Raw genomic sequence first — 14,732 nt, 5'->3', positions numbered from 1 at the left:
ACCAGCCAGGCCCAGCAGTTCCAGCCATCCTGGCTGAGGCAACAGATAAGTGAGTGAATCCTCCAGACCCAGACCAGCCACCCCCATCGACCCCAGATGGATCAGCGACGAGCTATACCTGATGAACCTTACTCTGACTGCAGAACCCTAGGGAAATAAATGGCTGTATTTTTTAAGCCACTAAGGTTTGGGGTGGTTTGCCACATAGCAATAAATGACTAAAGTAACACCTGATTGATCAATGATTCCAAACGAGCCCAAGTGGCCGGATGTGATGATACGGTCATGCAGAAGAATTAGAGCAGCAAGCCAACCAATGAAAAGGCAACACAAGGAACTAAACAGACCTCGGTGCTAGTTCTGGCTTCCTCCGTACCTACTGTGTGAACTTAGGCCACTTAAGATCGGTGGATCTCCTTTACAAGAAAGCTATCTCACAGGGCTATTCTGAAGACTATCAAATAAATGACAAAAAGGCATGTTTAAAAACTGCTGAGAACCATCCAGGAACCATGCCTGCTACTCTTGTTACCGGTAAGTGAGCTCCTTCAGAGCCCTTTAGGTACCAACTGGCCTACTTCACGTAAGAGCCTCGTGCTTACTCTCTTCCCACTGATGGGTTTCGGTTAATCAGCTTCTCTTTAAGGAAAGAGTCCAAGTAGCTTAAGATTTCCTAAATGAAAAACCGTTCGGAAAGACACCAAATACTATCAAAGAAATGGCAAGATGAATATTATAACAGGCATTTTGTGTCTGTAAATGTGATTTCTGCTTGATTTTAACAGCTATACTAAAACCCCATGGTACAGTTAATAGTGTTATATGTGTTCTGTCAATAATAAGAAAATATCCTCAAACACAATTTCTAATTTACAAGCTTATGACAAGTTCAAGCTGCTGAGAAATTGGACTTGAAAGTATGTCTTAGAGTGATAGAAGACCACTATTAACACTATCATAATTGTATACCTATTGCATCAAATCTGACATTTCAGTTTAATATATTTTGCTGAGAGAGCATACCATTTTATGGCTTCCTAGTGAAATGAAATCCAACCCAGACGTTTTCACTTTTCTAATATAATTCACTGCAAGGTTTTAAAGCTGCCATCTCTTTTCTTCCTTTTTTTCAAAAGATTGATGCCCTGGCGTTCGTTAATTCCACAAGAGCTCATAATGGGTCAATGAGTCAGTGGCGAGCACCTCCATTAACTGTATTAATTTACACTATGTCACCTTAATGACATTTTGTCACAGCTACCTTTCCTGACATCTACATAGCTATTCAAAAGTAATATAACAACTTTTGAAGGCATTAAGGAATCATAGTGTAGGAACTCCAGTAAGTTGAATGTCATTGTTACCAAGACTACACTAGAGAAGAGAAATAAAATATAAAATAAAAATAAAGTAAAACCAACAGGTCTGACTTAACTCAGGGGACCTGGCTCCTGAAAGGTCACTTCGCCAACACTCCATTTCTGCCCAGCTTGTACGCATTACCACAGGAAGAGACTGATGTTAATAAAGAGAGACAGAATGAAACCAGCTACTCCCTTCTAGTTCTTTCTTATATGATTACCTAAGCTAGGAGATATTGCAGACATACTTTTCTTCACAAATGGAAACGCATTTCCTTAAAATTATATCCAATGCTTTACTTAACAGCTTAGGGATAAGAAATCAAAAGCTTAGGTTTTAACACACAGTTAGCAAAACTATTATTACTCTTGGTAACACATTCTTCTCTGTTAAGTCAAGTATTATTTCAGAGGAAAAAAAATATCCTGTGTTTTAATCAATATATTTAAATGTGAATTTAGAGAGTCTGAAGTTACCACCAGTATTACCAAAAACCTCTCTAACATTTCCTTAATGAGAACCCTCATATTCTGATACATTTCGACACACAGACACACACACCTGAAATAGAGGAAAGCAGAAAGTCTGAGAAACCATACTTGTAATGCAATTTGATGCAATTTCAAAGATCTTTTTCAAATCAGTAACAAAAAGATATTTCACCCAACTGAAAAATGGGAAAAGATCTGAGTAAGTTTACAGGTCAGTTATTGAAATACGAAACATGAAAAATGCTCAACTTCACTCACAATTAATGACATACAAGCCCAAACAAAGACAACTCTATTTTCACTCACTAGATTTGCAAAAATTACACTGTTTATTATAACAGTGATGAGGGGGGCGTGGGGAAGGAGGCATCCTCACACACTGCTCTAGGGAGTGAATTATCATCTTTGGGAATAATGGTTTGGCAATATCTTTCAAAATTAAAAATGTATCTAGCCATTTAGGCATTAATAGACATTATCTTGTATACGTATACGCAAAGTTCATCAAGATCACTGTGCAAGGGTGTTTACTGCAGCCGTGTGTTGAATAATAACAATCAGAGAGAAAGACAAACTACCCATAAATAGGAGAGATTGCCTACATAAATTATTGTGTTTGTGTGCAGTGCACAACCTTGAAAAAGAAAGGGTCTACATGGAAAGATATTCAAGATATATTATCATAAATATGAAAGAGAACTGAAATGGGAAAAATCAGTGCAATGTCAAGCTGGGGAAATGAGCTTCTCATGAACTAATTAAGTCCGGGGTGGGGGGATAGGTCCTGTTTGTATTCAGCACAGCTGCGTGAGGATAAAAATACAAAAGCTCCCCAGTTAGTGACAGCCACATTGGTCTTCGTCCTTGATGATGTGACCCCCAGGAACCAAAGGAACACAGTTGGGAACAAAATGTAAGTGTTACTTGAAAAGTTTCAAAACAGGCAAATTCGGGGAGAAACCCTAGCAGTTTTAGAGGGAAAAGCCTGATAAGAACATTGGTCATCAGAGACTGACCTATACCTTGGTGAGATATTTTTGGTGATAAGAAGCATCAATGAAGTTCTCAGGAGAGAAAGTAAAGTGTAACACTGTTATCTACTTACATATATGAGAACGATTAATTCTGATCTGTGTGTGGGTTTGTGAGGGTAGGGTTTGAATTAAGCTGAAAAGCCCATTTTCTTTTTTGTGATGATGTCTAGTAAGAGTGAGCAGACATTTTCACTTGAAATAATTTGATTCAATGTGGATACTGCTTTGAATTAAGATATAAATAACCTTAAATATGACAGGAAGCCTTAAAATATAGATAATAACATTTAATTCAAACACAAAATATTTATCGAGTGCCTTTATGAACACCAAGCTAATTCTAGAAGCCTCTGGACTCCTCATTTTCTACGTAAATTCGAAACAGATTCTCTCCCTGATTTCATTGGTAGGAAGTCAGTTTAAATGACGGCTTGTGGATACGTTAGAGTTTAATTCCTCCGTGAAGTTACAAGGCTGCTAGGAGAAAACTGTATGCTCTAAGAGTTTAGTACAGTAAGGATGCATGTTAAATTATCTTATTTCCAAATATGAATATGTTATATGCACAAATTAATATTCATTTATGCAAACTTTGACAGTAATGAACAAAACACACGGAGAAGCTACACTCTACTTAGATCCATTTTGTTCGTTTTCTGCTTTCAGACAGAACGGAACGAAGTTGAATTCACCCAGTTTTCTGACACTTCAGTAATACTGTAACTGCCTTTAAAAATGTTTGCAATAGATAAACATATATATGAAAATGATAATTTTGACTTTCATTCACTGCCTTTTGTTGGACTGAGACCCTAAATGGAATAATTCCATAATATTTTTATATTTAACAATATGAGTGGCAGTGATGGGGAAAAAACTGCCTTGAAGAAAGAGGCCTTAGAGAGAAACACACATACCTACGCGGTAACCTGACCAAATCCCATTACCAGAGAAAAAAATGAGAAAAATGAGAGAACAATTGCATGTTATTGCTTTGAATACAACCCTTTAAAAAAAAAAAAAGCCCATATAAATAACAAATATTTGTATTTAACAACAGTTAAATAGTACCAACTGTAAAATCACTCCGCTCTCTGCCTGTTCCAGGGTATTGTGTGTATGTTGGTTTAATCTAATGTGTATTGTTGCATAGTATCCCCAGGCACAGTCAAGTAAAAGCTAAGGCTGTACAGAAAAGCCTACATTTTAAATGGGTCTTGTCATTAATGCTTTATTAATTGCCCCAGGCTACGTAAACCCAAAGCTGGGCAAGCTATAACAATATGACACATTAAGGTCAAATCCAATTCCTGCTGTGTTTTATGGAATGGGCCAAATATTGAGTTAACAGCAGGAAAGGCAATTTATGGCCTTTTCTTTCCATCTCCAGATTATTCGATCTAAATTAGATAGGAATTTTTTGAAATTACGAAAACACCTTAACCGAATAATATAAATGAATTCTGAATCATTTTCTGTGATGCTCAAAATTATTTCCTCTAGTTTCCTTTTAGGTTAGATGTACCGCATGATTTTAAAATACGATAGAACAAAACTGCAGCATGTCTTATATACCCAATTAAATAAAAAAAATCAAGATTTCAGCATATTTTAAAATTAAATTACTATCAACAAATAAAAGAACCTACCTTGACATCAGAAGTATCTCTCTGACTAGTTCTCCAAGACCTTGCAACCGACGAGAAGGTTCGATCTGGATGGTCAAACTTTCCATCATTTGCATTGAGGAAGAAGGTTGTGAAAGGTTCCTAAGTGAAAAGAGGAAGAAGAATCAGGAATGTGACCCTCCTGAAGGCAGCTGCCTCGTTCCGTTGTAAAATACAACCATCTTTGAAACCCTTGTGAGGTAGAAACGGTGCAGGGTCCTGGAAAGACGCCTACGCTGAGGAGTCAGGAGGTGCCTGACTGGGCCTGACTGGGCAGCTGAGGCACTGTCACTCTGCAGCCTTCATAGGCCATTTTGCTCCTTGGGCTTTAGTCTTCTGATCCATAAGTTGATGGAGGTGTAGTGCTCTACGATTTAATGATGAATGACTTTGCGTTATTCTCGGTTTGTAACTCAGATGTTCTTTCTCATAACTAAGGCCATATGTAACAACACTGCCATAAGAAAACCACTCCGGCACTGGTCACTGCACTGTGGAATTGGGTAGGGGGTGGCCATCTTAGATTACCTATGGAAGTCTATTAAAGTACTTCTACCACATCACGGTCCGATGATCTTTTTAAAATGCAAAGTTCTGCTTAAAATCTTTCAGTGGCTCTTCAGAGCTCTTCGGAGAAAGTCTAAATTGCTCAACTTGTCTTAAAAGATCCCAAATGATCTGGAAACTTACCTGTCACCCTCCCTTCTTCACATTCTAAGGTCGTGCCACACTGCTCTCACTTCCTGTCCTTTGTAGAGGATGTGCCCTCTGCCTCGTACCAATTTATCCCTTCCTCTCACCGTCCTTACTTGGCTAAGTTCTTTCTATCCTTTATGCCTCAGCCAAGATGTCATTTTCCTCCTGAAAGACTTTCCTTGATTTGCTAAGCTCTCCAGTATGTTCAAATACACCCTATATTTTCTAAAGACATCACTGAAACACTTGTCATACTGTTTTGTAAGTGATTTGTAACCTATCTCCTCACTCCCCACCATGGAAACAGATTCCATCATCTATCATGTTCACTGTTTTATCTCCAACACTTAGAACAATACCTGGTACACAGAAGTTGCTACATGTATACTTTGGTGAAGAAATGAATGAAATAAAGTTAAGTGCAAATGAGAATAGATGAACTCTAGTCCTTTTGGTATTCTGTCACTGTCACCTCACAGAAACACTGTATCTGCTACCCAGTACATGTTTCCATAGCAGGAAACCTGAGAATGACTACCACACGTGCCTAATGCATTTCATTTTAATGCTTTTTGTATACTTTCTTGTTGGGAGTGAGGCATTATTTCTGATCTCATTAAATCCACTTCTGAATAACATTCATTCTTACCAAGGATTTCTTACTTAACTACAAGTATAACACAGATAAATACCTATTTCCTTTCCCACGGTTTAATTCTCTCTTATGTCTAGGATGAATGACATGTCACCCCTAGGTTCAATAATGCTAAGAAATCTACACGACGTTTTCCTGAACAGTTATTTTTCTTTAATATGTAATCTCTATTAATTCTTTCATATCTATGAAATATTACGGGGCCCCATTGAACTTTTCTTGTTGCCATTGGCCGTAAGGGCCAGCTGTTGGGCAACAGCTACAACCATCCATCTTCCTCAGTCTCTTCCTAAAATTTAGTGTGGCTGGATGTCATCAATGTTCTAAGTTTGTAACAGATCACCGATTTTTCATGATCAGTATCGGATGACAGTAAGGATGATTAAAGAGATGGGATGAAGAATGATACAACAATAGAGAAGGGTTATATTACTGATTCACCTGAAAATCAGATCTGCATTCAGGAAGTCCATATTGCTGTTTAAGATTTTAAGTGATAAGAAAGACAAATAGATGTCACTGAAATTAAGTTAAGGAAGAAAAATTTTATGAGATGTCCTTCATTAATTAATTTGCTTTGCAGATTTTTAGCTCACTAATAAACATTAGGTAATTAATGCGGCATATCTTATCACCGGGTTAGTTCAAGTGGGGATAAGAACAATCCTAGAAGTAGCAAATGGCAACACTGAATGAAATATGACAGATGTAAGCTGGAATCTGGGTAGAACAAACCATTAACTTCTTTTAGGCAAGTTATTTAACCTTAAGTAGCTGTGTTAAGTAACTGCTTCAGGTCCTTCATCTACGTTAATTGGGAAGGACAACACCTCAGGGATAATTACGGGTATTACATATAATTAAATAATATTGAGGAAGCTTGAAGTGTCTCACCTAACACAGTTATAAAAATGACTACAGCTTTATGAACGTGTCAATCTTCACTGCTGGGCTGGGCTTCATGACAGACTGACAACCTGACCGGACTCTTCCTGCCTTCGGCTAATCCATCGTATCCTTAGCACCAAGTACCGTGCTTGGCTCAGAGTCAGTGTTTAATAAAAAGCTCCTTGAATGCACCTACACATACAAGTACTGTTGAGAGATTAGGTATGGCTGGGGAAGAGTAAGATAGTTTTTGTCAGTTCTTAACTATTCGTTGGACCAAAAAGTTGTAACTTCAGAATGCACTTCTTTATTGCCCTAGGATGCTGATGTCAGGTGTGGTGTGTTTTTGTTTTTGTTTTTTTTTCCTCTCTCTCTCTCTGCAGGTCATAGGCAGAGATTAATTTAGAAGGATTGCACTTGTCTCTATGATTTTTAACCTATTACACAGACATGAGTGAAGGCCCATTTATACATGCAAAGCCTTATTTTTTTTTTTTTTTTAAATCATCAGCCACTAAAAGCTGATCTATCTCTATCCTGACCTAAATTATACAATCCTTCCTGGCTTTTAGACCTTAACAAAGGCATGCCAAAAATAGCACAGATGGGCACAGTAAAAAGAAATCTGAAATTAAAGAATTACTTTTATTTCTGGTCATGAAGTTTATGAAACCGGTGGCACCCAAAAGCAGAGAATATGGAAGAATTCCACATTTCACAATTTTAAGTAGCTTTTAGAAAGATCTGATTAACAACTGTTTTAGGGTCACATACTATATTACCGACATATATTCTCATTATTCCTGAAGGCCTCCGGCTGAGACAGTGGTAGAGTATGGATAGAAATGGATAACCTATTTGTTTCTAAGTGAGTATTGATCTTTCAAGCTCTGATTACCGTGGAGATTACCTTTTTCCATGTGTTTCCTTATTACCTTCAAGGCACAGTGGAAGGCTTTTCGTTTTTCATTTGACTCATGCCCAACTAACAGAGAGGATTAAGTGCTATATTAAACTTAAGAAACTTTTGTATTTTTTTACTTAAGATATGCGGATTGAACCATTTTGTATGTGTACATTACCATATTAGATAATTTATCATTCTACTTAGAAAAGCTTTCGGTTTGGACGATGTACAAATGAAAACATATTAAGCAGAAATTTCAGAAATTAAAATGCTGGCATTTGTTGGATTTTACAAGCTTCCTGTTAGATCCTGTGATATGAACGGCTGATGGCAGACCTCCTTCTCCTAATTACATCTACCCTAATGTCACTTTGTAGTATCTTCCAACCCTGTCTTAGTACTAGAAAACAGAACCCGCCAGGCCTGCACTGGGTAGTCGTACCTGTCCTACTGAATTTGATCCTAACCCTTATCCCCTGCCGGGACACCAACCACCTTTCCTGCCTTTCAATGATTACAGACCAATCAACTCCATCCTGGTCAATCTAACCCCGTTCCCCTGTCCCTCTTCTCTTCACTCAAGCCCTTTATTCTTCTGTCTTCTATTATATTTGCTTAGTAACCTCATAAGGATCTTTTAAGTCCCTCTCTGCTGTACTTTTCTTCTTTGCCTCCCTTTCATTTGAAACAAACCCCATTCGTGGGGAATAGGCAGTGCTTGGAACGTAACTCTACCAAAGGAAAGGTGTGTATCTTGAAGGGATATGAAGCATAATGAAGACCAAAGGGACGGCCACGAAGACAAGGGGCGCCTGTTTCTGTGCTCAGAACTGTATTATTTCAGTTAACTGCAGCCTCATGATTATCCTTCAGAGTAGGTATAATTATTCCTATTTTACATCTGAGAAGATTCAGGGTCACATTCTAGGAAACGGAGGCCCCATTATTAGTATTGTGCATTGTCTGACTCCAGGAGTTTGTTTTCTCCCATTCCTTTTGAAGGAATCCAGAAGTATCTTTTAGAATCTTCAAAAAGGCTCTTTTAATTAACCCATATACCTATTATAAACCACGTTTTGGTTAAAAATCCCTTATCTGTACGGAGATTTTTTAAAAAAGGAATAGAATTACTACATGACCCAGCTCTTCCATTTCTGGGAATTTATGCAAAGAATACAAAAAGACTACTTTGAAAAGATACATGTACCCCTATGTTCATTATAGCATTATTTACAATAACCGAGACATGGAAACAGCTTAAGTGTCCACTGATAGGTGGATGGATAAAGAAGTTATGGTGAATTTATACAGAGGACTACTACTTGGCTATAAAAAAGAATGAAACCTTGCCGTTTGTAATAGTATGGATGGACCTTGAGTCTGTTATATGCTAAACAACATGAATCAGATAGAGAAAGACAAATATTGCATGATTTCACTCATGTGGAATCTAAAAAAAACACACACACAGATGGACAAACAGTAAAACGAAACACATTCATAGACAAAAAGAACAGACTAGTGGTTACCAGAAGGGAAGGGGTTTGGGCACTGGGTGAAGTGGGTGAAGAGGCTCAACTGTATGCTGATGAACGGTAACTAGACTTGGGACGGTGATCCCTTTGTAGTCAATACAAATGTCAAATTATATAGCTGTCTACCTGAAACTTACATAATAATAAGAAAATAATGAAAAAACAGAATTCCTCGTCTTCCTCTAAGTAAATTTGCATTGTCCTTAAGCATCAGTATTCAAGATAAACATGACAACACTATTTTATTTAGTAGCATTATATTTGGGCTTTAATTATAATACCTGCAAAAGTGTTCCTATGATTTTTTCACTACAAATACATTCTTTTAAAGATACAGGCTCTTGGGTAGGCCTTCCAAAAAAGCCCATAATTTATTTTTAAAAGTTCCAAATTCCAAACAACTGATTTATAAATGAACTTTTGTTGCACAACCTATTTAACTTCCTTAAAGATTATGATTAAATGTTTGACAAATGAGTTTTGAATAGTTAGGTGGAATATAGTGAATTTGGAAGGTGACTAGGTCGCTGAGGGATGTAAAGGTCAGAGGGTAAGATTTAATTACTTCTATGTGTATGTTATATACTATATGTTCAGGGTAAGATTTAAAGTAAAAACATTCCAAGTAAAATGTGCCTTTTCTACCAGTTAATATCTGAAGAAACTCCAAACTCCACTCTCATGGTTCATTCATCATTTGCCCAGTGGCACCTCTCCAGGAACCAGGCTTTTCAGAGTCTTATAATTCAGACAAGTGATTTCACTGGTAGTTTGTCTAAAATAATATTTTTAATTTAAAGAAAGTTGATTAGGATTTTAAAGCAGTTATTATCATTGTCATACCACACATATTGATTGAAACTAATAATGAGTTTAATGACTTTGGGTCCAAAAGACTTGAAAGCTAAAGGGCAAATACTTACTTACTCTGTACCTTGTTTTTATGAACAAATTCTTAGTGACACGAATTTTAATGCATTTTCTACTTCATAAACCCCGTGGGATGGGAGTGGGGAAATCACAATTCCCTGGACCATTAGGTTAAACACTTAGTAAGCTATTAGACCGGGATACTTGGGTTTATAACAGCACGACAAAAGATGTGTTAGCTAAATGAGTCTCCGTGAAAGCAATCCTATAGATCTGTTCTGTCCCATACGGTAGGCACTTGCTACATGTGACTCCTGAGTATCTGAAGTATGGCTCTTTCAAACGGAATGTGCTATAAATATAAAAATACATGCTGGGTTTCAAAGACTTAGGACCAGAAAAGAGTAGAATATATCATCAACATTTTTTATATTGGTTACATGTTGAAAGTACAACATTCTGAATATACGGGGTTAACAAATATGGTTATTAAAATTAATTCCACCTGTTTTTTTTACTCTTAAATGTGGCTGCTAGAAATTTTAAATTACGAAAGTGGCTTGCATTATATTTCTATTGTGCAGCAGTGTTATAGATAATACTGAAAGGGTCTTTCTAGAATAAATATGTACAGAATTTCTGCCATACTCTTGTACAGATTCAAATTTGTGCTCCATTTCACCGGAATAATAAATCAACTTAAGGATGAATTATGATTTATGATTTGAGAAAGTATTTAGCTTTATCAGGGATACAAGAGTGTTAAGTTAAATCAAGCTGTTGATAGCAAGTATTTTTTTTTTACAGATTAATTAATTTATTTTTGAGAGAGAAAGACAGCGCATGCTCGCATGAGCGCATACACGCAAGTGGGAGGGAGAGAGAATCCACAAGCAGGCTCCCTGCTGAGCAAGGAGCCTGACACGGGGCTCAATTCCAGGACACTGAGATCATGACCTGAGCCAAAACCAAGATTCAAATGCTTAACCGACTGAGCTACCCAGGTACCCTAAAAACAAGTATTTTTACGGACTCACATAAATAAGTCATAAATCTGACTTCAGACTAATTTGATTACACATACGCTATTAGATAGCAATTTATATATTTCAAAATACTATCACATATATGCTCTCAATTAATTCTCAAATAATCAAGTTTTATGATAATGTTCTTTCTGAAATGATTTTGGACCTTTTTTCCCTCCAATCACCAAAACACCCAAGAGACGTGTCTTACTCTCCCCATGGCAGTGGTGCAGTGGCTCACTACAGCAATATCATTGATGGGACCCAAGGTGATGGGTAAAGGCCTCCCACGATGAATATCTCTGGCTCAGATGCTTTCTAAAAACTTCTTTCTCTAACAGTTTTTTGGAAGTCCCTTTGAGCGTGAACTCTATGAAGCCAAATAGACCGTGCTGCTTAGGAAGTACATGTCAAAGGCTGCTTAAGCCTGGGTATGTCTTTTCTTGCCCTGCAGAGTGAATTCTGAGCAGCAAACATAACTTGAACTTTACTGGCACACTTTTTCTCTAGGTTTTTTTTTTTTTTAACTCCATTTGCTGATTTTGTTGTTGTAACATTTTTATAACATGCACTGCTAATCAGTCATTTCCCATTGGTGGTGGTAATGACTGAGAATTTGGTTTTATGATCTCACCATTTGGTGATCATAGAATTTATTAGTCTTTTTGTTTTCTTGTCTGCCTATTTGTGAGCCCAAATCAAATAAGAACATATTTTATGTCCATCATAAAGGACACCAGCTCCTTGAGATCTTGACTGGTAATTTTTTGTGTTTCTGTGTTTTGTTTTGACCTGTGGTTGATATTACAGGTTAGAAGCTATAAGTTCTCAATATACCTGTGTGTCTGTAATTCAGAAAAGCCTTTAACTCTTGTGTGAGTCTGAAGTATTTTCCTACATCTGGAGAGTATTAAAAAATTATTACAACCCATAAACTAAAGTGCTCTGTTCAGATTGGTTTATAGGGGTAACCGAGCACCTATTTGAATCTTATATTCCTCAAAAATTACCAGAAAATAAATAGAAATTCTTACTCTTTAAAAGTGCTAGAGTTAAAAAAATATTTTTAAAGAAACATCAGCTCAGAAACATTTTTCTAAAAAAATCCAAGTTCATGTAATTAAGGTGAATCTTTGGACAAATTAGACTAATAACTTTGGTCTAAAAACGAAAGTTTTATGTATTTTCCTTTAGTTTATAATTACAGATTTATTTTTTAAATAAGGTTTGGGTTTATTTTCTCATAGGCTAGTTAAATCTAAACTTTTTAAAACTACTTAGACTGCTTTAAGATGATAAAAATATAAAATTTCTGTTCAGTTAAACTGAATCATAACTCTGACAAATCTTTCATTGTAATAACAGTAATTGTTTGTAGCACACTACCTATCAGTGATTTCTAAGTTACTTAAAGGATACTCATACTGTATTTGTTGTAAGTTCAATTTGTCCCCATAACAGAGAGAATGTTTGAGAAGGACCTCCAAACTAAAGCTGTCATTTAGATAGAGGAAAAAAAAATCTTTGAGAATATAAGATGTGGTCTCATGTACATACATTTTCATGTACTCTATTTTACCAGTGTGTTTCTGAGGCAAATCAGCCTCATGAAACAGAGTGATCTAAGGTATGCTTTGGTAAGGCGAGAAGACATCGTTGATTGTATTGATTTATGGACTGGGTTTAACATTCTATAATACTCCTCAGTTGCTTATAGAAAAAAAAAAATTCAGACCATCTGACTCTAGTAACTGCTCTTAACTAGACTGGATTGAAGAAAGCAAGACTAAAGACTAAAGCAAGAAGATTTGTTAGGGCTTCTGCAATAATCTAGATGAGAAACAATGGTAGCCTAAACTAAGGAAATGCCAGAGTTAATAGGGCAAGGAGACAGACTGCAGAGATATTCAGTTGGTAGAACCCAGGTGAGGTGATGTCTGATTGGATGTAACAGGCTGGTGAAATAGAGAAAATCTCTCGATCAGGTAACTGGGTGAGTGATCACGCCATTTATTTAAATAGGAAATGCAGGAAGAGCCACAACAGGTGTGTGAGGGAGATGAGGAGTTCATTTATGGAAATGGCATTCAGGGAGAAATATCCAGTAGGCACTTGGAAATAAAGGCTGGGATCCAAGAAAAACGCTTGCAATGAAGACAGAAGCTGGAAGGCATTAGCTTATAATTAAATGGCATTGTCCAGATTAAGTAGACAGAAAAATCTTGGGGAACACAAACGTCAAGAAAAAAAAAAATCTGGGCATGAGCCTGGATAGGGCAGTTAAGATGACAGGAAGTAAACCAAGAGAGGATATTGTCTGCGAAGTCATGAGAGGGAAGAATTTCTTTCTTTTTTTGAAGATTTTATTTATTTATTTGAGAGAGAGTGAGAGCACAAGCAGGGGCTGCATGAGAGGGAGAAGCAGGCTCCCCACTCAGCAAGGAGCCCTAAGCGGGACTTGATCCTAGGACCCTGGGATTGTGACCTGAGCAGAAGGCAAACGTCGAACTGACTGAGCCACCTAAGCGTCCTGAGAGGGAAGAATTTCAAGAAGGAGAAACCGAGCAATGGTGCCAAATGCTTCCGATACATCACGGTAAGAAATGAGATGTTCTAGCCCCATAATTTGTGACTTCCACAAAAACAATTCAGTAAAGCGTGGGTGTGGAACCTTAATCAGCCAGGCTAAAGACTGAATGGGAGGTGATGAAGCAGAGAGGAGCACGGGACAGCGCAGTATAGTGGAGGCTGTGCTTACACGTGACTATGAAGGGTGAGAACTGGAAAGTAACTGCAGGGTTGGTCGGGGTCCAAGGAACCTTGTGTGTATGTATGTGTGCACGTCTGTGTGTACATATGGACGTATAAATGTATTTGAAAGATCGGAGAGACTTGAATGTGTTAGGAGAAAGAGAAAGAAACAGAAAGAAGTCTTCAAGGCATTCAGAAACTGTTCTTAAAGTATACTGCATAAGAAGCAAGCCTGAGAGGGCCAGGGGAAGAGCCAGCTTATGACCACCGGTGAACAAAACAAACTGTGGACCTTAGGGACGCACTCCAAGAGTCTGGTTCCTTTTATAACTGGTTTAGGCTTAAGAAGCTCACAATAATCTATCTTCTTAACCCGATTTCCTAAATGAGAAAACTCATTTAAAAAAAGGATTCAGGTTTTGATTTCTCGTCTCTACTTCTACTTCACTGGCCTCTAATCTTTGTTTAAAACAACCAAGTAGCTTAACTTGGTTGAAGTTAATGAAGATACTCACAATTCGAACAAGCCAGGATAAGGTAGATGTTGCTGTTGAGTAATGCGTATTATAATGGTAGGGGGGACTTTGATCATCTTCCCACGTCTCATAACGCTCTGCGTAAAACACAGCTCTCTTTGGGTTCAAAGCACCGATTGGCTGTAAGAAGAGAAAAGAAGCACTTCACTTAATATGGTTATATTAAACATTCTATATTATAACTCTTAATGCTGAAACTATTTACCATTAATTCATTTTAACCATAGAGCATAAATAATTTTGTATTACATTTTATCAAATTTGACTGTAATATTAATTACGGATCATTATACTTGCTAAAAATCTCTCAGG

At 37.2% G+C, this 14,732-nt stretch overlaps 1 protein-coding gene across 1 annotated transcript in view; it reads right to left on the bottom strand.

Annotated features, from left to right (window-relative positions):
• The window catches only part of NBEA (neurobeachin), a 664,295-nt gene that overhangs the window by 67,518 nt on the left and 582,045 nt on the right, over nucleotides 1–14,732 (bottom strand). The window contains exons 45-46 of the mRNA XM_040622005.1: nucleotides 14,400–14,540; nucleotides 4,537–4,656 (exon numbers count right to left, since the gene is read on the bottom strand). Of these exons, the coding sequence (XP_040477939.1) occupies nucleotides 4,537–4,656; nucleotides 14,400–14,540 (261 nt within the window). The remainder of the gene's footprint in view (nucleotides 1–4,536; nucleotides 4,657–14,399; nucleotides 14,541–14,732) is intronic.

Source organism: Ursus maritimus, unplaced genomic scaffold (assembly GCF_017311325.1).
Source record: "Ursus maritimus isolate PB19 unplaced genomic scaffold, ASM1731132v1 scaffold_10, whole genome shotgun sequence".
Taxonomy (NCBI): domain Eukaryota; kingdom Metazoa; phylum Chordata; class Mammalia; order Carnivora; family Ursidae; genus Ursus; species Ursus maritimus.
The sequence above is the reverse complement of the archived record's forward strand: the minus strand, read 5'-3'. Positions and strand labels throughout refer to the sequence as shown.